Source organism: Schistocerca gregaria, chromosome 7 (genome assembly GCF_023897955.1).
Source record: "Schistocerca gregaria isolate iqSchGreg1 chromosome 7, iqSchGreg1.2, whole genome shotgun sequence".
Classification (NCBI taxonomy): domain Eukaryota; kingdom Metazoa; phylum Arthropoda; class Insecta; order Orthoptera; family Acrididae; genus Schistocerca; species Schistocerca gregaria.
Window position 1 is genome coordinate 165077898 of NC_064926.1, and position 26696 is coordinate 165104593.

General features: G+C 41.9%; 1 protein-coding gene across 1 annotated transcript in view; it reads right to left on the bottom strand.

The window, feature by feature from the left end:
* Positions 1 to 26696, bottom strand: part of LOC126281385 (cytochrome P450 6j1-like) — a 134396-nt gene that overhangs the window by 12817 nt on the left and 94883 nt on the right. Inside the window, exons 7-8 of the mRNA XM_049980309.1 lie at positions 22841 to 23062; positions 1602 to 1859 (exon numbers count right to left, since the gene is read on the bottom strand). Of these exons, the coding sequence (XP_049836266.1) occupies positions 1602 to 1859; positions 22841 to 23062 (480 nt within the window). The remainder of the gene's footprint in view (positions 1 to 1601; positions 1860 to 22840; positions 23063 to 26696) is intronic.

Sequence of the window (26696 nt, forward strand, 5' to 3'; positions counted from 1 at the left end):
TTTCAGCAATGTTTCAGCCCAGAAACCATTGCCTCACAGATGGTGCTTTATGACAGGATGCATTGGCGTGCTGATAGAATCAGTCATCTATGAACTGTTCCTCCACTTATGTCGTACAAAATACTGCGAAATGTGTTATTATCGTTCCAGAATTAGCGGCTTCTTAAGCGCAATAAGGGCTCCACACGCTAACTAAAGATCTTAATACCACATCCTCCGTATTCACTGTTGGCTCTTCAAGCGATGGCGGGTAACATTCTCCAGGCATTCGGTAAACATAAACCACTGATTGCCACATGGTATAGCGTGAATCTACACATCAGTCTTCCACTGTCCAAAGGCATCGCCACCTAAATCGTCGCTTAGTGTTGGCCACAGTTATGTATAGCTTACGAGAAACTGTTCCACTACTGTATTCCACCTCTTTCTGCTTATGAACAGTCACTGAGCTAACTTGACTGCTAGCAGCGCTTTTGATCTCACGAGTGATTCCTTCCGCTGAATTCAAGCTACACTGCTGGCCATTAAAGTTGCCACACCAAGAAGAAATGCAAATGATAAACGGGTATTCATTGGGCAAATATAGTATACTAGAACTGACATGTGAATATATTTTCATGCAGTTTGGGTGCATAGACCCTGAGAAATAAGTACCCAGAACAACCACCTCTGGCCATAATATCGGCCTTGATACACCTGGACATTGAGTCAAACAGAGCTTGGATGGCTTGTACAGGTGCAGCTGCCCATGTAGCTTCAACACGATACCACAGATCATCAAGAGTAGTGACTGGCGTATTGTGACGAACCAGTTGCTCGTCCACCATTGACCAGACGATTTCAATTGGTGAGAGATCTGGAGAATGTGGTGGGCAGTGTAGCAGTCGAACATTTTCTGTATCAAGAAAGGCCCGTACAGGACCTGAAACATGCGGTCGTACATTATCCTGCTGAAATGTAGGGTTTCGCAGGGATCGAATGAATGGTAGAGCCACGGGTCGTAACACATCTGAAATGTAACGTCCACTGTTCAAAGCGCCGTCAATGCGAACAAGAGGTGACCGAGACGTGTGAGGAATAGCACCCCATACCATCACGCCGGGTGATACGCCACTATGGCGATGACGAATACACGCTTCCAATGTGCGTTCACCGCGATGTCGCCAAACTGGTCTTGGTATGTCTGTGATGGCTCCTTCATGTATGTACAGCACCAACAGTCAATCTGTGCAGCTTTAGAACGTTTGAAATGTCTCTCAGGAGACAGCCAATTACGAATCTACATTCGATGTCGTTGAGGTCTCCTGACGGATCAGTTCTGCTGTTACTACTACCCTATTGACAACATAACACTCCCCGCCTCGATCCTCAGCTTCTATTGCCAGGTACATCTCTCGTGACACCTAGTAGTCAATTTCAAACTACATAGGGGTGTCCCCATACTTTCGAACAGATGGTGTAAATTTCTCATGGAATACTGATCGTGGAAAAAATAGTTTCATCGTTTCTGGTTGTTTTTCATGTAACTCTGTAAATTACATTGCATTAATAAAAACAGAAACCATCTCAGATGTTTACGTATTGTTTAGCAGTGTGCTCACCTATGCAGGACCGCGGCCCGAGACCGAACGGCATGTAAGCCTTGAGCGCGGTGCGGTCCTTGTTGTCCGGACTGAAGCGCTCGGGGTCGAAGCGTTGCGGGTCCGGGAAGTATCGCGGGTCCAGGTGGAGGCCGAGGATGGAGACGACCAGCAGGGAGCCGGTGTGCAGCGTGAAGGGGCGGCCGGCCGTCGTCAGCGGGTAGGCGGCCGTGCACGTCTTCTCCAGCGTGCCGCCCGGAGGGTGCACCCGCAGCGTCTCTGGGCAGTGGGCCACGTAAGAGAGTTAGTGGTGAATATGAGCAGGTGGACACAGTCTAGTTTCCCACGATCAACATAAAACTCATTTCAGGCAATATTTGAATGAAAGTAACAGGTTGCAGCCCGACCGGTTAGCCGTTCGGTCTAACGCACGGCTTTCCGGACTGGGGAGGAGCCCCTGGTCCCTGACACGAACCCGCCTGGCGGACTTGTGTCGAGGTCCGGTGAGCCGGCCAGTCTGTGCATGGTTTTTTTAAAAAATGGTTCAAATGGTTCTGAGCACTATGGGACTTAAACATCGGAGGTCATCAGTCCCCTAGAACTTAGAACTACTTAAACCTAACTAACCTAAGGACATCATACACATCCATGCCCGAGGCAGGCCATGGTTTTTAGGCGAATGCGGGATCGTTCGCCTATTCTGCCTGAGCTACACTATGTCGGCGATTGCTGCGCAAAAATGGTTCAAATAGCTCTGAGCACTATGGGACTTAATCTCTGAGGTAATCAGTCCCATAGATCTCAGAACTACTTAAACCTAACTAATCTAAGAACACCACACACTTCGATGCCCGAGGCAGGATTCGAACCTGCGACCGTAGCGGTCGCGTGGTTCCAGATTGCTGCCCAAATAAGTTCTCCACGTACGTGTACACCACCATTGCTCTACCACACAAACATAGGGGTTATACTCGTCTGGTGTGAGACGTTCCCTGGGGTGGTCCTCCGGGGGCCAAACCGGACAATAACCCTGAAAGAGTGGTTCGTTGTGGAGCGGCGGAGGGGTGAAGAGGACAGCGGTAGTCGTCGTGGGTTTGTGGACCACTGCGGCTGCGGCGGGGCGGAGCCTCTCCGTCGTTTCTAGGCCCCCCAGTTAACATACAATACAATACAACAATACACTACAATATATTGCAATGCAAAGGCCTTAACTTCTGTTCCAAAAGACAGTTCACATCTGTAAATCAAATGTGCAATGAAATTATGGTTTTATGAACCACTTGCAGATGCTCGGCCCTGAATGATTTCCAAAAGCAAATATCTAGTTTTTTGAAAATAACGAACATCTTTCTGTATAACACTTGCTACTGTATATCATGTTAAGTATTTGTAACACTGTGATGACGCGAAACAAATTGTGAATCGGCAACTGTAACATTGATGTTTAGTGTTCCACCGAAAGTCCTGATTTTACTGTTGCTTCACAATTATTTAAAATATATCAAATGACCTTAACACGATAGAAAGGTATAACGATATTTTCTATTATGCGAATGGTTCTTTGAGGTACCTGTTACACTTAAACATATAAACCAGAAGCTTCTTCTAACCAGACACAACCAATTTTTTCTAGCTGTGTGTTGAACAACGTTGGTATATTGTCAGTGATGGATGTATACCAGCTTAGGTCCTCTTGATTTTGTCACTCTTCTCCCAAAATTGTTCTCAGTAACATGTCATCTGAGACTGGATGACTGAGAAGCACTTCAGCTTGTGGTTAAGAAACGAGTTTCGTACTTGTCCATCAGCGTTTCTAACGAGTCATCGCATTCTGCACATCTTGCTGGTACCTCCAGAGTGCAGTTTTATCCATTACTTATAAATGAAAATTCGTTTAATTTCAGTTATATGATCTCATTTTCGTACACTTTTAGATAAGTGTTTCAGGTCTATCACTCCCCAGTCTTCACCCGGATTTATTACGTCACCCATTGACTGGTAGACCTTATTGCATTCTTTTGTTAAAATTGTTGCCCTTTTTAGTAGGGATATCTCTACTATACCGAAAATACGGTCAGCAAGGAGGTAACTGTGTCTTTGTAATAATAATTATTAATATTAGTGCTAGGCAATATTATTACGCAGGAGCACAGGAGCACGAACTGTTACTAATAGCTGCTCTGTGCTGGGATGTCTGGCCGAGACTGGAATGGAAATCACGTGGCTCGAAACAGCATCTCCTACTGGCCGTAATGGACTGGTTCTCCTTTGCACGAAATGCATATGTGGATCAGTTGGTGTTTGTTGTGAACCATAAATTTTCACAGGGTTGTATCATGACACATATTCGAGTTCATTTACGTTGCGTGATGTATTCAGATTCTGCTTATTCTCTATGGACCATTCCATTCCGCATCTCACTTTTTTTTAGAGTATGAACATGTTCACCTTTGCATGTCACCTCTTCAACAGGTGCTGTTTAACTCACTGGGAGAAACATTAGTCATCCTATCAACGGAAGACGCTGGTCGTCTTGCAGCACAGCATATGATGTATATCAGACACTTTTTTTTAGAGTATGAACATGTTCACCTTTGCATGTCACCTCTTCAACAGGTGCTGTTTAACTCACTGGGAGAAACATTAGTCATCCTATCAACGGAAGACGCTGGTCGTCTTGCAGCACAGCATATGATGTATATCAGACAGTCGTGTGACCCTTGACGACGACTCATCTCACGGCAGTGAAGTTGTGTGTATGTGCCAGTCGGATGGATGGAATCAGCCTAGTAGTATGTGTTGACGTGGATGGATGTGTGACAAAATGGCGAAAAAGGAGATATCGTGTTTCCATGCACACAAAACGAATGAAGTTCCAGTTAGTTGTTATGTCAGCGCGGACTGTCTTGTGTGTCTACAAGGAACTTTGTACCACTCGCAGCCATGTAAGACGGTGTAATGGGCGATGTAAAAAGATGCTAACCAACAGGGACCGTAGGCGATTGTCACGCAATGTGAATGACAATCGGTTTCAGAGGTTTCAAACCTGACAGGAATTTCTGTTGTTAGTAAATGCAGGTCCATCCCAAAAAGTTTACCAGTGAAAATTGTGAAGGGAGCAGTAAGCAATGGATTTTGCATTCGGGTATCTCGCAAAAGGCCATTACTCGTAGCAGCGCATAGTGCCACATTTGTTGAGTGGGCCAAATACAGAAACTGGACCACCGGCGACTAGAGTCACAAATAGGTATGGCGTTTGTTGCTGAAATAAATGGTTTTCGGTTGTGTTGGTTTTTTTCAACCTCAGTTTAACAGGACTGTTAAAACCGCAAAAAGTAACTAGTTTATGAAATAATCGATTTTTCAGGTTTTATTCCCATTATTTCCTGTAATAATCGTAGATACCGAACAAAGATTGAAAAATTTTGACCCTTTCAGTTTCAATACTCATATAATCAAAATATAAATCAGAGAAATAAAAGAAAATTTAATCCGTTCACCATTTTATGCTTTCCTTCGTTGACAACTACAAAAAGTTACCAGTATTTTCCTATTGATTCTAATATTTTTAAACTCTCCGCAAAAATCATCTTGTAATCGGAGATCATACCATTATCACATTCTACGAACAGTCAGTGCTAAAGGGTGAAAACTGAGATTGAAGAGCTCCATTTTTCGTGTTAATTTGTCCGTTTTCAAAGGCTACAAGTAGATAAGGGCACGTTATGTAGATACCGACTGTATGCAAGCTGCTTTCTGTATCTCTTGTGAACTATGAATCAACTCTTAATTTTTAAGTTTTCTTCTTTTATTTTGTCCCATTTGTTGTGGCTTCTTCCGTTTTTAATCTTTCAAAGCATATGGATAATGGTATTTCACTGATACCGCACGTTGTAAAATATTTTCGGACTACTAGGGGTGGTGCTATCCTGTAATATAAGTGATGTTCGATAACTATCATAGAGACCAGATGGGGGCAAGTCTTACACATTTCACGTACAACTGTACCTTCTCGTAAGGCACACCACGTGGTAACAGGCAAAATATTGTCTTAGCAACGCTCTACCAATTTATATGACTGGTGTTTGTTGCTCGTTTCTGTTGAGATTTCTATTAAAATAGCACTTATCGCTTATTTTCTATAATAACGCAATATTTCAAAGCAACGCAGATTTTGTGAATAAAAATTATTCGTTCTTTAAAAAAGGTTTACTTAAGAGCGAAAAACATTAGCACTGCAGCTTTGGTTAGTTGATTTTCGTTTTTTGTTTGTTCATCTGGTTATTGGTAAAAAATAAAAAAGTATTGTAGTCCAGACCAAACGAATACCGGAAAATACCTGTTATTCAGAAATGAAATTCCGGTATCGATTTTAACATGTCTGTTTCTCCCATCCCACGCCACAGAAGGCGCAATGAGTTGTCTAATCTGCAATGTGTCTACAGTGTAGTTCAGGTCAGATGTGGTTCTGTGAGGCTTTGATAGTGTTTTCTGTAGCATGACTGGTTAACTCATTCAGGTCACGCTCATAAGTAACTAGCGACCCGGCTCAGCCTCACACTAACATCTCCAACGAGGAGAACACGGCCCGTGCCATAACCCGATTTCCCAGAAACTTCGCTGAGTGGGAGAGGAGTCAAAATAAGCGAATAAGTGTCTTGGCTTATCCGCCGACACTCTACCGTTTATGAGAAATCGACGCTCAACGTTTTCGAAGCCTTTTAGAACACATTAACTATAGCCGAAATGGAGGCGTAATAGCTACCGTCCTGGCTTCTCAATTTTGCGACTCGCGTTCGCAACCCGATTATGACTATTTTTTTTCTTCATTTATCTGTCCACTCTGTGGAAGGTTGCTACATGAATGTGTCTTATGAAGATTGTAACTCCTCAAAGTACCATACATACATATATTATATAGTGCATATATGACACTTATTACAAAACCCAGTCGTAATTTTACATTTAATATAATTTTACGTTTAATATAACGCCAAATGTAAAATTACAACTTGGTTTTGTAATAAGTGTCATGTATGCACTACAGAATACATGTATGTATGGCCCTTTGAGGCATTAGAATCTTTTTAAATTCTCATATTATCATCTGTCATTTTTATATCAGTGTTTATATTACGTCTTATATTTCATTCCTACGTTTATTCTTCAGGAAGATTTGGTGCATTCCTTTGTATGATACCGTCTGTAGAAACATTCGAAACACATATCTTCCGAACATCACAAGCATCGTGCAAAGGCAGATTTGCCATATTGACATTTCTTTGTATGAATCTTACTCGGGGAAGAAACGTCGTTAACATTATAATCATCTTGAGGTTCAAGCTCTTTTGTCGGTGTTTGCTATAACAATAACATATGTTTTTGGGTGGGGTCCGCCTTTAGCAAAACACAGTTTTGTTTGTTGTGACAGACATGTTTCACTGCAGTTGTAGCACCAACAGTAGTTTTTTTAATTATTATTATGGCTTTTAAACATAAGGAATGTTCTTTACTGTTTACTTACATGTGAATATTAGTTTCTAAACCTTAACTACAGATTTTTGAAGAGCACATAAAATAATGTGTTACAACTTAATGTAGGCTAAATATTTACGCAAAAATTACGATTTCTAAACGGTTATGGCTATGCCTGAAATTAATAATGTATGTGAAAGGTTGTGTGTGTGTGTGTGTGTTTGTGTGTGTGTGTGTGTGTGTGTGTGTTTCTATTTACATTATGTTTCACTTACATTTGCCTTTTCCGTCACCTTCTTCATTGCCAAGTTCTGTGTACTAAGTTGTCACTGTCACTGCCACGGTCACTGTTTACTAGCTGTAAAAACAAGATGACGGACACACACCTCTGACAGGTTCAAAATAACCGCCAATGGCATCTTCAACTGTTCCACTGTCCTCCATCTTGTTTTTCGTACCTTCAACTGTTCCACTGTCCGCCAGCTTGTTTTTCGTACCTTCAACTGTTCCACTGTCCGCCAGCTTGGTTTTGCAGCTCATAAACAGTGGCAGTGACAGTGACAACTCAATACACAGGACTTGACAGTGAAGAAGATGATGGTAAATGGAATGTAAGTGGAACATAATGTAAATAGACACACACACACACACACACACACACACACACACACAAAACCTTTCACATAAATTATTAATTTCAGGTATAGCCATAACAGTTTAGAAATCGTAATTTTTCATAAATATTTTTCCTACATTAAGTTGTATATAATTGCAGATGACAAACTGAAAAAACGTAATACAGTAAGAAAACCACACCATGTGGTAAGAAGGTATGAATACATAATTTTATGTGTTCTTCAAAAATCTATAATTACGGTTTAGAAACTAATATTTACAGGTAATTAAACAGTAAAGAACTTTCCTTGTGTTTAACAGCTATAATAATAATATAAAAAAAAACGCTGATGATGCTGGAACTGCAGTGAAACATGTCGGGAAGAACAAAGTTGTGTTTTGCTAAAGGCAGACCACACCCAAAAACATATGGTGCCGCTAACACTACTTCAAATTTCGACCTTTGGAAACAATTTCGCTGCAAACCATAAAGAAAGGACCACGTTTTATCGAAACCTGGCACTTGTAATTCAGTTTGAATCAAGAGACACGACAAGAATTTCAACGCAAAAAATTTGAAATTCCTTATCGTTCATTTAGTGTTTTTCCTTTACCGAAAACTGGCACTTGTAATTGAATAGGAATTAAGATGCGCTATAGGAATTTCACCGAAAACAATTTCAAATAATTTTCTGATTCACTTAGTGTTTTTTCTTTTTTTAAATTCTTTCACCAGACACACGACCAGTGCACGAATAAGGACAACGTTATTTAAAGACATATTGGAAAACATTCTTGCCGTAATATCACACGTACAAAGGTAGATAAATGGAAAATAAAAGTATCAATCGGGGTTCAAACACGGGGCGCAAAAGTGTCATGGTACGGAACTACAATTGCGGATGACTGAGTCACCCACTAAAAGGTACATACACCGAAAACTTTGAGCGTCGTTTTTTCACAAACGGTAAGTATCTACGGATACGTCGAGACAAGTGTTCGCTTATTTCGACTTCCCATCCACTGAGTAAAGTTAGTGGGAAATTGAGATGTAGTACTTGCCGTGTTCTTCTTGCAAATATCTACGACCGGTCCAACTTGTCTAGCACAGAGATAATTTTGCTTCGGGACAAATGTGTGATGATTGAAATTCAGAGAACAACGTTAGGTAACTGAATATCATCACTTTAGTATAATCTAAGCGATTTAAGCACTGCACGACTAGAAAGTTCTCAAGAGGCACGAATGTTACCTGTTCCATATTTAATTGGTGTTACGAGTGACATCGCGTGGCTTTCCGACACCTTGACTCCAACGCCAGTGTGTTGTGAGCTACATTTTCTGCGTGTCCTTTTCCCGAAATTCACTTTACACCACTTAAAAATTAACTGTATGCAAAAAAAAATAAAATAAAATAAATAAAAAAAACGGAAAAATGCGAGAAGGCCTCGCGCTTTGAGCTTTCCGCACAAAATTAATTTGTATACAAATAATAATAATACGTAATAATTTTGGGTGGCGCAATAGATCTGTGCAAGTCTTTCAACTGAACGCTAGTTTGACGACTTTTCCAACCGGGCAAAGGGGACCCACAGCTTAAAGTGGAATCCAAATCACCTGGTGAGAAGAAGGCTAAGTTGAAACGAAGAATTTGAGGTCCGACCGATATTCGAACTCGTGGTTCGTGCCACTGATCTCTTGATGCCTAGGCACGCATGTTACCGCTACAACACCAGCCCGCCGTGTACATAGAAGTTCAACTATAGCTTTTGATGGGTGGGTTTGCGAATATCGAAATGTGTGACATAAATAACCATATCATTTGACTGCATCGACTTAGAATGTTAATTTTTTTCCACCGCCAAGGTATCGTGGCCTTATTATTTGACGTAAATTTCAAATTCATGTCTCTATCCATTGTTGACGAAATTGGGTATCTCAACACAGGAACAGACAGACAGACAACGAATTGATTCTATAACGGTTCCGTTTTTATTTGCTGAGGTACAGAAAGCATAAACCTGTTCTTATCAGCTTAATATCTGGTAAATCCTGCATCGCAGATCGTTCAGGAAATCGGCCTTTTGTTACTGGTAGCTTGAGCCCGTTTGGCACTAAGGTCGGGCGGCCAGAAATCGTGGATGATTCCAAGGGGTGCTGCCATTCACCATTATATGGCAAGTGCATCATTTTCACAGCGGTGGAGAATTTAATTCATCATACTTCAATAATCTGCTTGAGATATTTATAAATTATGTTCACAAACATTCCTCGTGGATCAGTTTATATATTGGTTAAAACCGTATCAAAATCCCCACAGTAACTCTAGTGATTAACTCAAACATACTGGCAGAAACGACAGTGGCGTATTTGAGTTTATACAAGTTGTTCAAGAGAAAATATTAAATACTTTGAGAGGTGGTCGTATGAACCAAAACAAGTAAAAATGTCTATTAAACATGGGCTCTAAAATTCATACCGTAAGAGCTTGAGCACTTGTTCAACTTCGCTACTGTGAAACACCCGTGTTCTACCACAGGCTTCTTCTTTATTACAATCGACTTCAGAATCTAGCAAACAAACGAGAATACATTCCTCTGCTAGTCACCGTCTAATGCAATCTTCTTGCTATTGCATACGACCAGAAATTGTGAGATATCACTAAAGGATATGGCGTCCTTTCCTCCACGCTTCTGCACGACGACTTAGAGAAGCACGCACACTCTTTAAAACTCAAGTCGATCACGAATGCTGTTGACGCGATCCAATATACTTCGTACGTCATTAAAGGGGCTTACATATACCAAAGATTTCAAGTGTCCACAGAATCACGTATCCAAGGGATTAATGTCGAAGGGGTAAGAGCCGGTCAATGTACTGGCTCGTCCGACTAATCCATTACCCATTAAATGTCTGTGTGAAGTGTTCTCGGACATTTTGGGGAAAATGTGCTGCTACTCCAACATGCATGAACCACATCCTCAGCTATTGTTCAAATGGTACCTCCTCTAGCAGGGCAGTCAGGTCGTTTTATAGGAAATGACAACACTTTAGACCAATCAAACTGTTGGGCAGTATGCCCAAAACATTAATTGAAAATTTGCGCTAATGCCTTGGTTCTGTGGATTTGCATCAATCCGCACCGTTGGTTATGAAAACTGACAATCCCACCTCGCGTGATATCAATCAGGCCTGCGAACAGTACCTTTGTCGTGAAAAATGGATCTTCACCATATCTTTGCTGAAGCCGTTGGTAGTAGGCCTACTTCATTCCGGAAGGCTGATATTGTGACCGAAGGGCTTGTCCGGACGCTGTGGACGAGCGGTTCTACACGCTTCAGTCCGGAATCGCGGTGCTGCTACGGTCGCAAGTTCGAATCCTACCGCGGGCATGGATGTGTGTGATGTCCTTAGTTAGGTTTAAGTAGTTCTAAATCTAGGGGACTGATGACCTCAGATGTTAAGTCCCATAGTGCCTAGAGACATTTGTACCATTTGAACCGAACGGCTTGGATACGTTTAAGATGATCCTGCACGATCGCTCAGACTAGAGGATGGCCAAACCCGATAGATTATATATAAACTAGGTCTAGGATCTTCTTCTGCTCTCTTCACAACAGGAATATTAAGGGTGCTATGTCCTCCGCGATCCATCGTTGTTGTAACTACTGGGTCCGAGCCTGCTAGCCTCTGGAAAAGATGGTCGAATACTTGTGCATGTGGTGTTCCGAGTTCTGGATATTTTGCAGCATGCAGGACATGGGCCGAAGGCTGCTTCCATTTGTCATACCATAACAGAAGATGTCTGCCATTTACCGTGTGGAATAATAGGCCCTCATAATGCTAGCAAGTGCAAACGTAAAACTACAATGTAAAACCATTTCACAAATTTATCACAACACAAATTGGTTTCAGAACTGTGAATACGGTTTACAGTGACAACGCTAACAGGTGTTTAATACAAGTTGCAGGCATGGACAATAACAGAGGAATGTTTCCTCATTTGTTACAGCATTCTGTAGGTCGTTTGTAACAACAAAGAGCTGGCAGTCAAACAGATGTCTTTCACAGTAGCGAAGATGATCAAGTGCTCACAGCTGTTAGAGGTCATTGAACCTTTTTTTCTTGTTTTCGTCCGTACTATCGTTTCTGAATACTTGAAATACATTTTTTTACCCTGTGCATGAATAGAAGAAGCATGGAAAACGTAACCATTGGCTTCTGCTGTAGCTTCCCCGGATTCTCTTCAAGAGTTATACCTTCAACAAGGCATTGCCTTTATAATGAGGTGACAAAAGTTATGGGTTAATCGTATGCATGTACTTGAAGGCGGTAGTATCGTGTACACGAGGTATAAAAGGGCAATGCGTTGCCAGAGCTATACTTGTACTCAGGTGTTTCATGCGAAAAGGTTTCCCACATGATTATGGCCGCACTTCGCTGGCGGGAATTAACAGACTTTGAACGCGAGTTATACCTTCAACAAGGCATTGCCTTTATAATGAGGCGACAAAAGCCATGGGTTAATCGTATGCATGTACATTGAAGGCGGTATTATCGTGTACACGAGGTATAAAAGGGCAATGTGTTGCCAGAGCTATCGCTTGTACTCAGGTGTTTCATGTGAAAAGGTTACCCACATGATTATGGCCGCACTTCGCTGGCGGAAATTAACAGACTTTGAACGCGGAATAGTAATTGAAGATACACACATAAGACATCCCATTTTGGATATCGTTAGGGAATTCAGTATTCCGAGGTCCGCAGTGTCAAGAATGTGCCGAGAATACCAGATTTCAGACGTTACCTCTCACAGGGACAACGCAATGGCCGATGGCCTTCACGTAACGAGCGAGAGCAGCAGTGTTTGTATACAGTTGTCAGTGCTAACAGACGAGCTACACTGCCTTAAATAATTGCAGAAATCAATGTGAGAGCAGATTGTAGGGTTCGAGTGTGATGCAGACCCCACAAAGCCATGGACCCAAATCAAACAAGGCTCTGTGCAAGCTGGTGGTGATTCGATAATTGTGTGGGCAGTTGGATAAACTGGGTTCTCTAGCCCAACTGAACTGACCATTGACTGGAAATGGTTATATTCGGCTACTTGGGGTTCATTTGCACCCATTTATGGACTTCAAGTTCCCAAATATCGATGTCATGTCACCGGGTCACAATTATTCGCCATGGGCCTGGAGAACATTCTGGACAATTCCAGCGAATGATTTGGCCACCAAGATAACACGACATGAATTCCATTGAACATTTATAGGAAACAATAAGTTACTGGACAACATCCTGCATCGGCAACACTTTCCCAATTATGGACGGCTATGGAGACAGAATGGCTCAGTATTTCTGCAGAGAACTTCCAACTACTGGTTTAGTCCATGTCACGTTGAACTGCTGCACTACGCTGGGAAAAAGGTGGTCCAAGACGATATTAGGAGGTATCCGATGATTTTTGTCCCCTCAGTGTATTCCAGTCTCCGTCTTCCCCTAAAGATTTTACCTCGCCCTCCTCCTTCAGTGCCATTATAATGTTATTCCTTAATTCCTTAACATGTGCACTATCGTCCTGTCGGTTTTTCTTGTCAATGTTTTCCTCATGTTCCTGTTTTGGCGCCGGCCGGAGTGGCCAAGCGGTTCTAGGCGCGTCAGTCTGGAACCGCGCGACCGCTACCGTCGCAGGTTCGAATCCTGCTTCGGGCATAGATGTGTGTGGTGTCCTTAGGTTAGTTAGGTTTATGTAGTTATAAGTGGTAGGGGACTGATGACCTCAGGTGTTAAGTCCCATAGTGCTCAGAGCCATTTGATTTGAACCTGTTATTATTATGCAGAGAAACTTCCTTTAATTTAGAAACATCCCATTTTCGGTTTTCTGACAGTCCATTATTTCCATGAATTCTTACCCTAGTGCAAATAGTTTTCCAATCTAGTGCTCACTGAGTGGACGTTACACTTTATTCGTAATGAGCCAATATTGTCAACAACAAACCCATTATGGAGGTTGTGAACAGAGTGACAATTCACACGTAAACAACGTCCTACACGAAGGTCGTGGATAGCAGCAGCAGAGCTGCCTGACCCTCCTTTCCTGGACTCTGAATATTACTCGTGAACGTACAGGATTTCCCTCATATACGACACCGTAGGAGATAACAGAGAGAAAGTGAGCAAAGTGAGTAAACTGTCACGTTTCGTTTTAGGAGATAGTGGCGATTAATCCTGTAGTGAAGATAGCAACATTCAGTCTCTGCCCAAGCGTGATACTTCCAAGGAAGGATTTCACTCACCACCATTATTATTTATTTATTTACTTGCTATTTTCTTTTAGTCTGTTGTCTATATAAAAGAACATATCGAATGTTGCATACAATTTGGGATGAATATAGCACATAATATCTTAAGAATTAACAGTATTTCAAATGTATCAGTAATAACTAAGCATTTCGCTGTTTAACGAGGGAAATCTACATAGAATACCTATGTAAAAAGTAATAATAATAATAATAATAGTTAACTAACAATTTCTACATGCTACCATTTGGCTATCAGGAGCAAGTATATATGCTCATTTGGAATCCACAGGGCACACGCTATTGGTCTGTTACACTATGCAGCACTGGCAACATAAACTTTGTAATTTGTAATTCTGTGTTACACTACGACAACACTACACTACATAGCACTACACTAAACTAAACAACACTACGCTACTATACATGGTATCAGAACCAAGCTGAATTTCTCATTTGTATGGGTGGTTCGGCCCCGGCGTTCTGAGGCGCAACTCAGGATTCACATATGTTGTGCTGCTGATCCACCCAAGGTGTAGAGATTGGGAGGTGGTTGTCAGGGTCTCAGGAAATTCTTCCTGGTCTCCTGCGAGGCTCTTCTCCTCACTGCTTCCGGAAAGTTGTTGCAGGTGGATGTTCTGATGTGTCCAGTTTAGTTATCATGATGTACGGCCTCTACTTGCTCGTCACTCAGCCATCTAGGCTTGCACTTCATAAACTGATATCTAAGCTGTTAGTGAGTTCAGCTTATGCCACAGTTTCTCATTCCATATCATATTATAGACAGTTATATTACCAAATGCGTTTTCGACTTGGTGTATAACATGTTGTCTAGTGGCACGCTCCCAGACGATGTGATTCGGGGTGGCTATTGCTCCAAATTCACAAGCGTCTGTGGTACGCTATCGCAATTATAGTAAGTAGCTGGGATATGGACCACGTAGTGACAGGTACTGTATAACACTTTTGGTGGGAAGGAAGTATCTTATTCTTGTACTGTTTTTGTTAGGAAGGAACTAGTAGGTTCTACTTCCTGTTTCTGCCCTGTCACAGATTTCTTGGCATTCTCTATCAATGCATGTCTTTATTTCCTTATTCGTTATGGCTCTCATGTTCAGTATCTCCATTACGTTATACCATTCCCATTGCCTCTACTCGTAATAGTTTCTCTGCAACCATACTATTATTCTTTCTTTTCATTTTCTTGTCCGCTCAAATGACAACTGCATCTTCCACAGATAAAGCTGCATTATTTCCAAGTGTTTTACGTTTTCATTTAAGTGGGCGTATTTTAGAAGCCATTTAGTTACTCAGTCGAGACATACACTACGGGACTGACTATGGAGACCTGATACCTGTGAGAACTGGTCAACGGAAAGAACTGAGTCAGTTTGGACTGGAGTTCAATAATAGGAGTCCAAATTTGCGAGCAATACCTAAAGGAATATTGTATGGTACTCGTATAGTGAATGGATCTTTCTTATGATCTTAACTGCAACACTTTGTGGCCACTAAGTCCCACACATAAGTTATCCTTTATTAAAAAATAAATGAGGCCCAAATTACAAGATGCAACCTGACTATTCACATATATTGTTCTACGGACACCCATAGTTTTACAACGTAAAACTTAGTTTAATATCTGTAATGCTTTAATTTTTCCTGTTGGTGAACCTTGCCTTTGCTAAGTACGATGTGATTCCTCGTAACAACTCTTAGTATTTGGTTAATAAGCAACACACAAGCCTAAATTACTTGCTTCATATGTTAAATTTCTCGCTGAAATGACTTTGCAAGACCACAGTATCGCAAACGCAGGAAATAAAATGCCGAATAGCTGCCGTCTCGAAGCTCACGACGTAACTTACCGTCTGTGATCTGATAATGAGTGGTTCCTTGTGAGTTTCTACCTCGAGTAGAAATGGTTTTGAGTGAAAAAGCTATTTGCATTAGGCAGGAGAGTATTTAGTTCAATTACTTCCGGATAGGTACTGTGCTATGCCTCATGGATGCTCGCTTCCACGATCTGATAAAATTAGTGCTTCAGATAATTAAAGTTCTAAAAGGTGCGAATTCGAAAGAAAGATATGAGATTTGCATTAACTTTATAATTATTATTATGTTCCAAAATTATAACATTCTTGCATAGTTCAAAACTGTTACGGTTACTCAAAGCATCTACTGCTCTCACTGCAGTTATGCAAAGACCAGTTTCTTAACGTATGTCTGAAGAGGCACAGAAAATGTAAAGCTATTTGATGAATGAGATAGTTACTTACTAAACCAGGTCATAAATCAGAAACAGCACATTAATAAAACGGGAATTATCCGACATTGCTCGAAACCTCAAGAGCCACTCTGCTACTTCAAATTGTTCAAATGGCTCTGAGCACTATGGGACTTAACATCTGAGGTCACCAGTCCCCTAGAACTTACAACTACTTGAACCTAACTAAGCTAAGGACATAACACACATCTATGCCCGAGGCAGGATTCGAACCTGCGACCGTAGTGGTCTCGCGGTTCCAGACTGAAGCGCTTAGAACCGCTCGACTACAGCGGCCGGCACTCTGCAAAAAATTTCGATAACATTGCCTAAACAACCACATATAACGTAGCCAACTTGTGCACGAAATTTACCGAAAGTAATGTAACTATGCCAGACACCTGTGGATAATACACCGATAATTAAAAAAATCATAATGTGTAATCAGTATAAATATCAGTGAAACAAGTGCACCACTCTGCTTTGCTGTGTTCTTTTGCTCGTTTCTTTTTTTCCTTAACTCTCTTGTAATTGTGCTTGGCTGTCTGGGTTAGCCTGATTTATGTTATGTAACTAATTCTGTGAATTTGATTAAATAGTCATAGGATATATTTCTTGGACTGTTACTTAATTATTTGCAACTGGAACTCTTATTAGAAATCAGAATATCAAATGCGTGCATTTGAATATCGAGCGTTTCATGTTGAGAATCTTCCGTTTTAAATATTAGGCATCAAATGTTTGCTGCGTGGAATGGTGTAAGTTGACTTTTATTTCTTTAAAATATGCTGTTTATGTTTAATAATACTTCATTTACAAGCCTGTCGTTCCTTACAGATTCATAACTTTGTGTGTTTTCTCAAATACGGAAGCATTTCTTATGGTTATTATAGGTTTCGTGCGCCATTTCATTTGGCGTAGTCCTTTCTTGTGAAATACTATATAACCTGGAATCATTTTTATATTACAAAGTCAGATAATCAATTTAGTACTAATTTCCGCAAGAAAACATATTTAAATTCACGGTCAGTAACAAATGTACCAATAGGTTCGCTCCCCAAGCCAAACCTGTGGGCCGCTGCTACTTTCAGAAGTTCCGAATTAAGTCACTCATTTAATGAAAATGGCCCCAGTTTCTTTTAACGTTGCCGCCATTGCCTTTCACTGTACAATAAAAATAATTTACAACCCAAAATTACCTTCCACATTAATTGCCAGTAAAATAATTAAATCCCAATTAACGGGCCGTGACGCTAAACACACTGTTGAAATATACCTCGCCAGGTTGTGAAGAAAATGAACACATTACCATCTGTTGCAGAATAGGTGCGTAGACAGGAGTTGTGCTTGTGATAATCACTTCGTCAATACAAGCCTATTGAAGCTTTCACGTATGGTTCCTTCCCTTTCTCTCTATGTTAAACCAGCGACACTCATTATGAAGCCACATCAATTGCGAGCATATCACACCTTCCCTCAAGCGTTGCCGAAACGGAATGGACTGAAGCAGAACGCCTTGCTTTCCTTCAAAGAAAGCAGACCATTTATGTCGACCATGACCTCGCTAAATATTGGCCATAGCCACAGACTCCTCAAAGACCTCAGGTAGATACAACGCGCAGCCGAAGCAGCTGCGAGAACGCGGAAATCGATTAATGTGTCACAGGTCAATAGCAAAGATCGCTCGCGTGACAAAGCTACACAAAAACAGAATATAAGGGCGATGGCCTATTATAATGGAGATGTTCAAATCATGACATTTGCCCAGTACCAGTATTATCTACGATATTGCGAAGAGGATACGTCAGGAAAGTTGTAGACATAACTGTCGGCCTGGTAGACTAAAAAATTAGCTGAAGGGGCCAGGAAAATATAAAGTGTAATCAGTGGTCAAGTAAACAATCAAGCAGGTCATCGAGGGCTTCTCGGATAAAGAGTTCAGAGGCAGAAGAATCCGTCGATAAGTGATAGGCCTTCATTATCTGGCATTTTTGTTGCCCTGGCATTATTGCACAGTCGGCACCTTGCTCCCCGATCACCGTAGATGTGATTGTCAATGCCATTATGAATAACTGCCTCTACTGTTCTTTATTGTTGTGGAACACTTCGCTAAACACCTTGCTTACTTCTCCAGACAGAATGATCAGAATTTGCCACGATCAACCCTTCTTGGACGGCCGGGGTGGCCGAGGGGTTCTAGGCGCTACAGTCTGGAACCGCTGCGGTCGCAGGTTCGAATCCTGCCTCGGGCATGGATGTGTGTGATGTCCTTAGGTTAGTTAGGTTTGAGTAGTTCTAAGTTCTAGGGGACTGATGACCTGAGATGTCCCTAGTGCTCAGAGCCATTTTTGAACCTCTTTACACGCTTTCTCGTAGACGCTATTTAAGAATTTTATTTTGGGAAAAATAACATATTTAACGATCCATCCACATCAGTGATATCATAAATTCAATCTTAGTTCCGTCAGGTGAAGGTGGAAAGTATACAGTAAGGTGAAAAAAGTCATGGAATACCTCCTAATATCGTGTCGAACCTCCTTTTGCCCTTCGTACTGCAGCAAATCGACGTGACATGGACTCAAAACGTCATTGGGAAGTCCTCTGCATGGCTATGCTGCCTCTACAGGCGTCCATCTTTGCGAAAGTGCTGTGGGAGCAGGATTTTATGCACCAACTGACGTCTCGATTATGTCTCATAACTGTTCGATGAGATTTATCAAGGCGTGGCCAAATCAATTGCTCGAATTGTCCAGCATCTTCTTCAAACCAGTCGCCAACAATTGTGGTCTGGCGAATGGCGCATTGTCATACAAAATTTCCATCGTTATTTGTAAACATGAAGTGCATGAATGATTGCAGATAGTCTCCAAGTAGCCGAACATAAACATTTATAGTCAACGATTGGTTGTACCAGAGGACCTAATCCATTCCACGAAAACACAGCCCTTACCAGGATGGAGCCACCACCAGCTTGCACAGTGCCTTGTTGACAACTTCGGCCCATGGTTTCTTGAGGTCTGCGCTACAAATGAATCCAACCATCAGCTCTTACAAAAGGAAATCGGGACTCATCTGACCAGTCCACAGTTTTCCAGTTGCCCAGGAGAGGCATTGCAGGCGATTTAGTGCTGTTTGCAAAGCCTCTCGCATCGGTCATTTCCTGCCATTGCCCGTTCGCGCCAGATTTCACCGCACTAACGGATACGTTCGTCACACGTCCCACGTTGGTTTAAGCAGTTATTTGACGCGGTGTTGCGTGTATGTTAACACTGACAACTCTACGCAAACACTGCTCTCGGTCGTTAAGTTAAGGCGTTATCCGTGTTGAGAGCCAATGCCAGAAATCTGGTATTGTCGGTATACTCTTGACACTGTTGATCTCGGAATATTGAATTCTGTAACGACTTCCGAAATAGAATGTTCCATGCGTCGAGAAGCAACTTCTATTCCGCGATCAAAGTCTGTTAATTCCCGTCGTGTGGCCAGTCACGTCGGGAACCTTATCACATGGATCACATGTGTACAAATGACGGCTCAGCCAGGACACTGCTCTATCATATCTTGCCTACGCGATGCTACCACCACCTGCATGTGAGCATATTCGCTATCCCATAATCTTCAGTGTATAACCAACAATAATAATAGGAGATACCGTTCTTTTTTTTAAAAAAATTCAATTTCTTTTGTTTACAATTATGAAGTTAGCGTTCTGTAAAATACGTATGGAGTGGTTATATGCCCAGTTGGCTTTGGATTCCATAGTTCCGTGGAATATGATAAATAAATGAAAGACAAATAAAATGACCTGGAAAGACATGTAAATCGAAAATCAACTGTTGCTTGACAGATTCTGAAACATATCAACGTCTTTATTGCATTCGCGGTGGCGCTGAGAATTGTGTTTCTCGCTGTGGGGCGGTGTGAGTATTCGCGTTCTGCTTCATCTGGATGCTCTGTTCTTCGTGTTTATCGCTGTGGAGCGGTGGCTGTATTGAAACGCTCTAGGCTGCCATTTTAATGTAGTGAACTTATCGTTATGAAAGTGGTTTAAGTCTAGTCTTTTAAAACGACGAGAGATCACATAAAATAATTTCACTATAAATTAACCACACATTTTGTGATACCTCATTCGCTCAGAGAGCTCTGTCGTGGGAAGGGCCACACAAAATTGTACTAAACTCTTCGTCGCACCAGGCTAATAGGTAATACCCTACACCTTAGTGTTGTGCTGGTATCACAAATAGTAGGGTCGAGCATGAGGCACCGCTGGTACAAGCCAGCGTCAGCGTGTTTCGTAGATCTCGTAAACAAAAACAAAAAAGTGTTATTTTGTAAGTTTCTATGCTTTTCTTGCCTAGTTTCGTGATGAATCATTATATTGTGACTGAGTGTCCGTATGTACCTGTTTACTAGACTGTCTTACTTACTTAATGTCATTTCACAAGGTTGATTTTGTATATTACTTCCCCGGCTTTTTACTGTAATTCTCTTATATTGTTTTATTAAAGCCCACCAATATCTGATCCTATGTTTATATTTATTACAGCTAGTTTGTGCATCTAATGCAATAAGTCTGTTCACGTATACGTTGCATATGTTTTAACAATATTTTATTGGCTTTACTTAGTCGTTGTAATATCATAGACATTTGTAGGCTGGACTGTTGTACAGAGGCCTGAAAATGACCCTAATAAAGCGTCGAAAATGGTTGCTTAAACAAATCTTTTTTAGGAAGAACTGCGGCCGTTTCTTTTTCTTCGCGTTATTTACTAGCCTTTGTCCCGCATTGACACCTACAGGGTGCTCTAAAATTCCCCATACAAACTTCTATGACTTGTAACAGTAGACAATATTTTGAACTGGAGCCCATGACCGGAAATGTACTGTTTCCGTGCCACAGCTGTTTGAAAACGTGTTTGCAGGGTAGGTATGCAACGGGTACTCACGGTGGGACGTGCTGACGTCGGATCGACTGATGTCATTGGGCGTGTTGCTGGATGCTGTGGCACTGAACGTCGATCAAGACACGTGGTTTCAGCTTGACGGCCATCCGCTCACTTCTCACGTCATGTTCGTTAGTATCTTGACCAACGTTTCGGACACAGATGGATAGAAAGAGGTGGTCCAATCACATGCCCTCCACGATCTCCGGATTTGACTCTGTTGGACGTTCCTTCTGGGATCGAATGAAGAGCTTATAGTTTATAAGACTCCCGTCGAGACAGAAGAAGATCCGATGGCACGAGCTGTGGTAGATGCAGGACATACAGCAGAGATACCACGTGTAACAGAGCGTGTGTACCACATCATTCGTAGGTACAATTGTAAGCAGGCTGTTTAGGCTTTTATGTCGGTAACGCCACGTAGTGCTCTGTATGAAAATCGCTGACTGCGCTGTGTGCAGTCTGTGGCTGGTTGGACCCACTGTTGGAATATTCGCTTGTGTAGTGTTGGGCAGTTGGATGTGAACAGCGCGTAGCGTTGGGTAGTTGGACGTGAGCCGCCAGCAGTGGTGGATGTGGGGAGAGAGATGCCAGAGTTTTGAGAGATTACTATGAGCGAACGATCTGGACGTGTGTCCGTCAGAAAAAAGAAATTTGTAAGACTGGATGTCCTGAACTGACATATGTATTATGACTTTTGAACATTATTAAGGTAAATACATTGTTTGTTCTCTATAAAATCTTTCATTTGCTAACTATGCCTATCAGTCGTTAGTGCCTTCAGTAGTTAGAAGCTTTTATTTAGCTGACAGTATTTGCGCTCGCTCTGTTGCAGTAATTCGAGTAACGGAGATTTTTGTGAGGTGAGTGATTCATGAAAGGTATAGGTTACTGTTAGTCAGGGCCATTCTTTTGTAGGGATTATTGAAAGTCAGATTGCGCTACGCTAGAAATATTGTGCGTCAGTTTAGTGATGATCAGAATAAGTAAAGAGAGAACTGTCTGAGTACGTTCAGTTTTGTTCAGCTGTTTGAAAATCACATAACGTAAGAGTTTTTCCAGCACTGCCATTCTTTACATACAAACGGGACTTTTCACAACGTGTGCACCGAACGTGGTGGTCGCTACTTCGAACCGTACTTCTAATGGATCAGAATCCTAACCCACCTTTGAAAAGGACAAAAATGTTTATGTTTAACTGTTACACACAGTTTATGAAAAGTAATTAAGTTTTCTTTTTGTTTGTTTCGTTAGTAATGAGTGGAATTGAAAAACAGGTTATGCAGTGGATCACGCTTAGTAAATTACTAGTACTCGCACTACCAACTTGTTTTCAAATGGTTTTAGACGGAAATAGTACATTTCCGGACATGTTCTGCAATTCAAAATGTTATCTACTCAGTTCCGTCTACAAGGCCTAGAAGTTTGGAACGCCCTGTGTATGATGGATCTACAAAAATTATTACGTAAGTTGTTGAAAGCAGAATTTTTCAGAAGACAGCAGGCAAAAAATCAAGAAAATAGATCTAACGAGGGGAGTAAAAAATGGGTCAACGAAAGAAAGAGTGGAGCTTTGAAGGAAAGTGCAGGGAAAGGAAGCCAGCGGGTGCGGTGATGGGACATGCCATACGCGGACCCACGCGTGGTGTTGTTTGCGCTAACCTGAGACCACCATGTCGAGGTAGGTGCAGTCGTTGATGGCGTCGTACCCCAGCTGGCCGCCGTGCTTGTCCACCGCCTCGCGCAGCTCCTGGCGCAGACGTTGCTGGATGTCCGGGTTGAGCGCCAGCTGGTACAGCGTGAACGACATCGCCGTGGCGCTCGTGTGGATGCCGTCAGTCATGAACGTCATCACCTGCGCCGCTATGTCCACGTCCGTGAAGACTGTAACAGCGTTCGGCAACGAGGAGGCGCAGCGGTTGAAACGGTCGAGTAATTGGCACAAACTCTCGTCTCAGCGTCCGAATTAAAATTCCTAAATTAATTCGTGCGGAGATTTGGATAGTTTGTTCTACAAGGGCTCTGTCGATTTCTTCCTACATAAATACTGAAGCTTTCGATACCAAGCATCGAGTTTCAGCTGTGACATCATCAATGTGGCGAATCTCATGTACGAAGGGCGTTTGAAAAGTTCGTGCAAAAATAAAAACTACTTACTTGTTTGAGGTAAACCCTTTTTATTTTTCGACATAGTCTCCTTTTAGACTTATACACTCCGTCCAACGCTGCTCTAATTTATTAGTCCTTTCCGAATAACAGGACTTGTTCAAGTCTGCAAAGTAGCTATTAGTTGCTGCAATCACCTCCTCGTTTGAATAAAATCATTGTCCCGCCAGGCATTTCTTCAAATTGGGGAACAAGTAGTAGTCTGAGGGTGCCAAGTCTGGAGAAAAGGGAGGATGTGAGACGAGATGGAAGCCTATTTACATTAATTTTGCGACCACAACTGCTGAGGTGTGTGATGGTGCATTGTCGCGATGGAAAAGGACTTTTTTGCGGTCCAATCGCCGGCAGTTTTCTTGGAGTTCGGTATCAAACGGTCCAATAATGATGAATAATATGAACCTGTAATAGTTTTACCCTTTTCCAGATAGTCGATGAGGATTATCCCTTGCGAATCCCAAAAGACAGTCGCCATAACCTTTCCGGCCTACGGAATGGTCATCGCCTTTTTGGGTGCAGATTGTCCCTTGGTAACCCATTGTTTAGATTGTTCTTTGCTCTCAGGAGTATAGTACTGTATCCATGTTTCATCCACAGTGACGAAACGACGCTTAGAGTCCTGCACAGTCTTCCTGAACAGCTGCAAACCATCCTTGCAACACTTCACACGATTCCGTTTTTGGTCAAGGATGAACAATCGTGAAACCCATCTTACGGGTAGCTTTCTCATTTCCAAATGTTTATGCAAAATATTACGTACCCGTTCATTAGAGGTTCCCACAGCAATAGCAATCTCACGCAACTTAACTCTTCTGTCATCCATCACCATATCACAGTTTTATCAATGATTTCTGGAGTCGTAACTTCCACAGGGCTTCCAGAACGTTCAGCATCACTTGTGCCCATATGGCCACTCTGAAAACTTTGAAACCAATTATTAACTGTTCTAATCGAAGGTTCAGAGTCACCCAAATGTTTATGAAACTTCTTCTTAGTCTCCTGAGGCGTTTTGCCTTTCATAAAGTAATGTTTAATCACCACGCGAAATCCTTTTTCGTCCATTTTTTGACTATCACTCGTCTACCTTGATTCACAAGAATGCCAAACACAAAGAAATAGACCAATATGGCTGAAACTTGGTGTACGTTCTTTCCAAAGATGCTACTAACTAAACATGACCTCGATACGCGCCAGTGGTGCCATGTCTTGGACTTTGCACTGACTTTTCAAACCGCCTTGTACATCGAATATCATGACTATTACGTCACTCACGAAAAGTGGCACACAACAACAACAACAATATCAACAACAATTTCGTTTTACTAATATATATGAAATTATCAAAAGACGATAATAAAAATAACGTGACCCCCATGAGAATTTGGGGTTATGTGTGGGAACGAATCGAACAAATGACTTTCCGTCCAGTCACATACGAATACGAACGAAAACAAAAAATTAAACAAATCCCCATTAAACTATCTTTCAGGAGTACAACCGGGCAGCCGGGTAATGACTTCGGCAGCCGCCGATATTTCCACAGGTGCACATCCTGTCATTCTCAGGGGACAAATGCAACGAGAAAGCGTTGTGCAAGACAATTGAACCGCCTCCCACCCCCCCCCCCCCCCCTTACACACACACACACACGCACACACACACACACACAAACACACACACACACACACACACACACACACACACACACACACACACACACACACACTGTAAATACTAGGGCGACCACACAACGAAAGATGACCAACGTCAGAAGTTATCCATAATGAATAGCATTAACTCTGTCACTTTGTTGTTTGACCAGGGAGAGGGCAGGATTACACGCAGGATCTAAGCAAACTCTTCCATCTCTATTTATAAGGTCACTTGCTAATCTAATCTCAACTCCTCTCTATTCGGGTATAACTTGTACTCAGCAAAAAATGGCTCTGAGCACTATGGGACTTAACTACTTAAACCTAACTAACCTAAGGACAGCACACAACACCCACTCATCACGAGGCAGAGAAAATCCCTGCCCCCCCCCCCCCCCCCCCCCGGGAAACGAATCCGGGCGCGGAATACTCAGCATTCTAGGAGACTTTTTGCCACACATTCCATTAAAGGGTGACATAGTAGGCCTCAGCCCACACTGTCGTAAATGTCCTGACTGCGCTGTGCACGCCACACTTTCATCCGCAGCTCGTGATAGGGCACCTGCTGGGGCGCAGTAAACTTTCCATAATGGTGAGCCCATAGCAAGCAGACAGCATTCGGTCTGCGCTCAGATGACTGGAAACAGCGATGAAGTAAAATCAGGTCTTCTCGCATCACCTTTTTCACGTGAACTTGGCGTGCATAATGCTGAATCTTTTATGTAATTTTCGGTTACTTCAGAACACACGTTGATCGATATCTGCCTCCGAGACATACGCCTGTAAATTCAAGTGACTTACCAACATCTACTCTCACTCGAAATTAAATTTCTAAACAGTTTATAAAGTTATTTTTATGTAATATTGTAACACGATGTTGAGAAGGAATGTTCAATATTCTAACTTGATGTCTGTTTCTAACCTTAACGACTAACTTGTATATCAGATCTGTTCATGTATTGCACACCGTTTTTCATACATTTAGACTTCGAGAATTCATCATCTTACATCATTTTTTATTGACAAATTCTACCACATGTTCTTTGCCTCCGTGTCTGAGTTGGCTCATGCAAAGCGTGATCCATTCACTTACATTGTATTTTCCTCATGTGCTAAGTAGCACATTCTTGCCACGTTTGCATTTGTCTTTCGTAAGAAATTTCAGCAACTTAGGTAAGACGACGATAAATGGTTGCGAATACGATGTCATTGTAAATTATTGCTTTCATTACACAAGCTCTCTATTTTCCTGTTATCAGGCAACAGATTACTAAAACGTCTTCCATCTACATCCACGTGATTACTCCGCTATTCACAGTGAAGTGCCCGGCAGAGGGTTCAATGAACCACCTTCAAGCTGTCTCTCTATCATTCCACTCTCTAACAGCGCGTGGGAGAAACGAGCACTTAATTTTTTCTGTGAGAACCCTGATATCTCTTCTTTTGTCGTGATGTTCATTTCTCCCTAGGTAGGTGGGTGCCAACAGAATATTTCTGCAATCCGAGGACAAAACTGATGATTGAAATTTCATGAGAAGCTACCGTCCCAACGAAAAACTCCTTTGTTTTCATGAATGCCACTCCAATTCACGTATGATGTCTGTGTTACTATCTCCCCTATTTCGCGACGATACTAACGTTTGATGTCGTAACGAATGAGCCTACAGTCTTTGTTCTAGTTCAGTTCTCAATTACATTAGTTC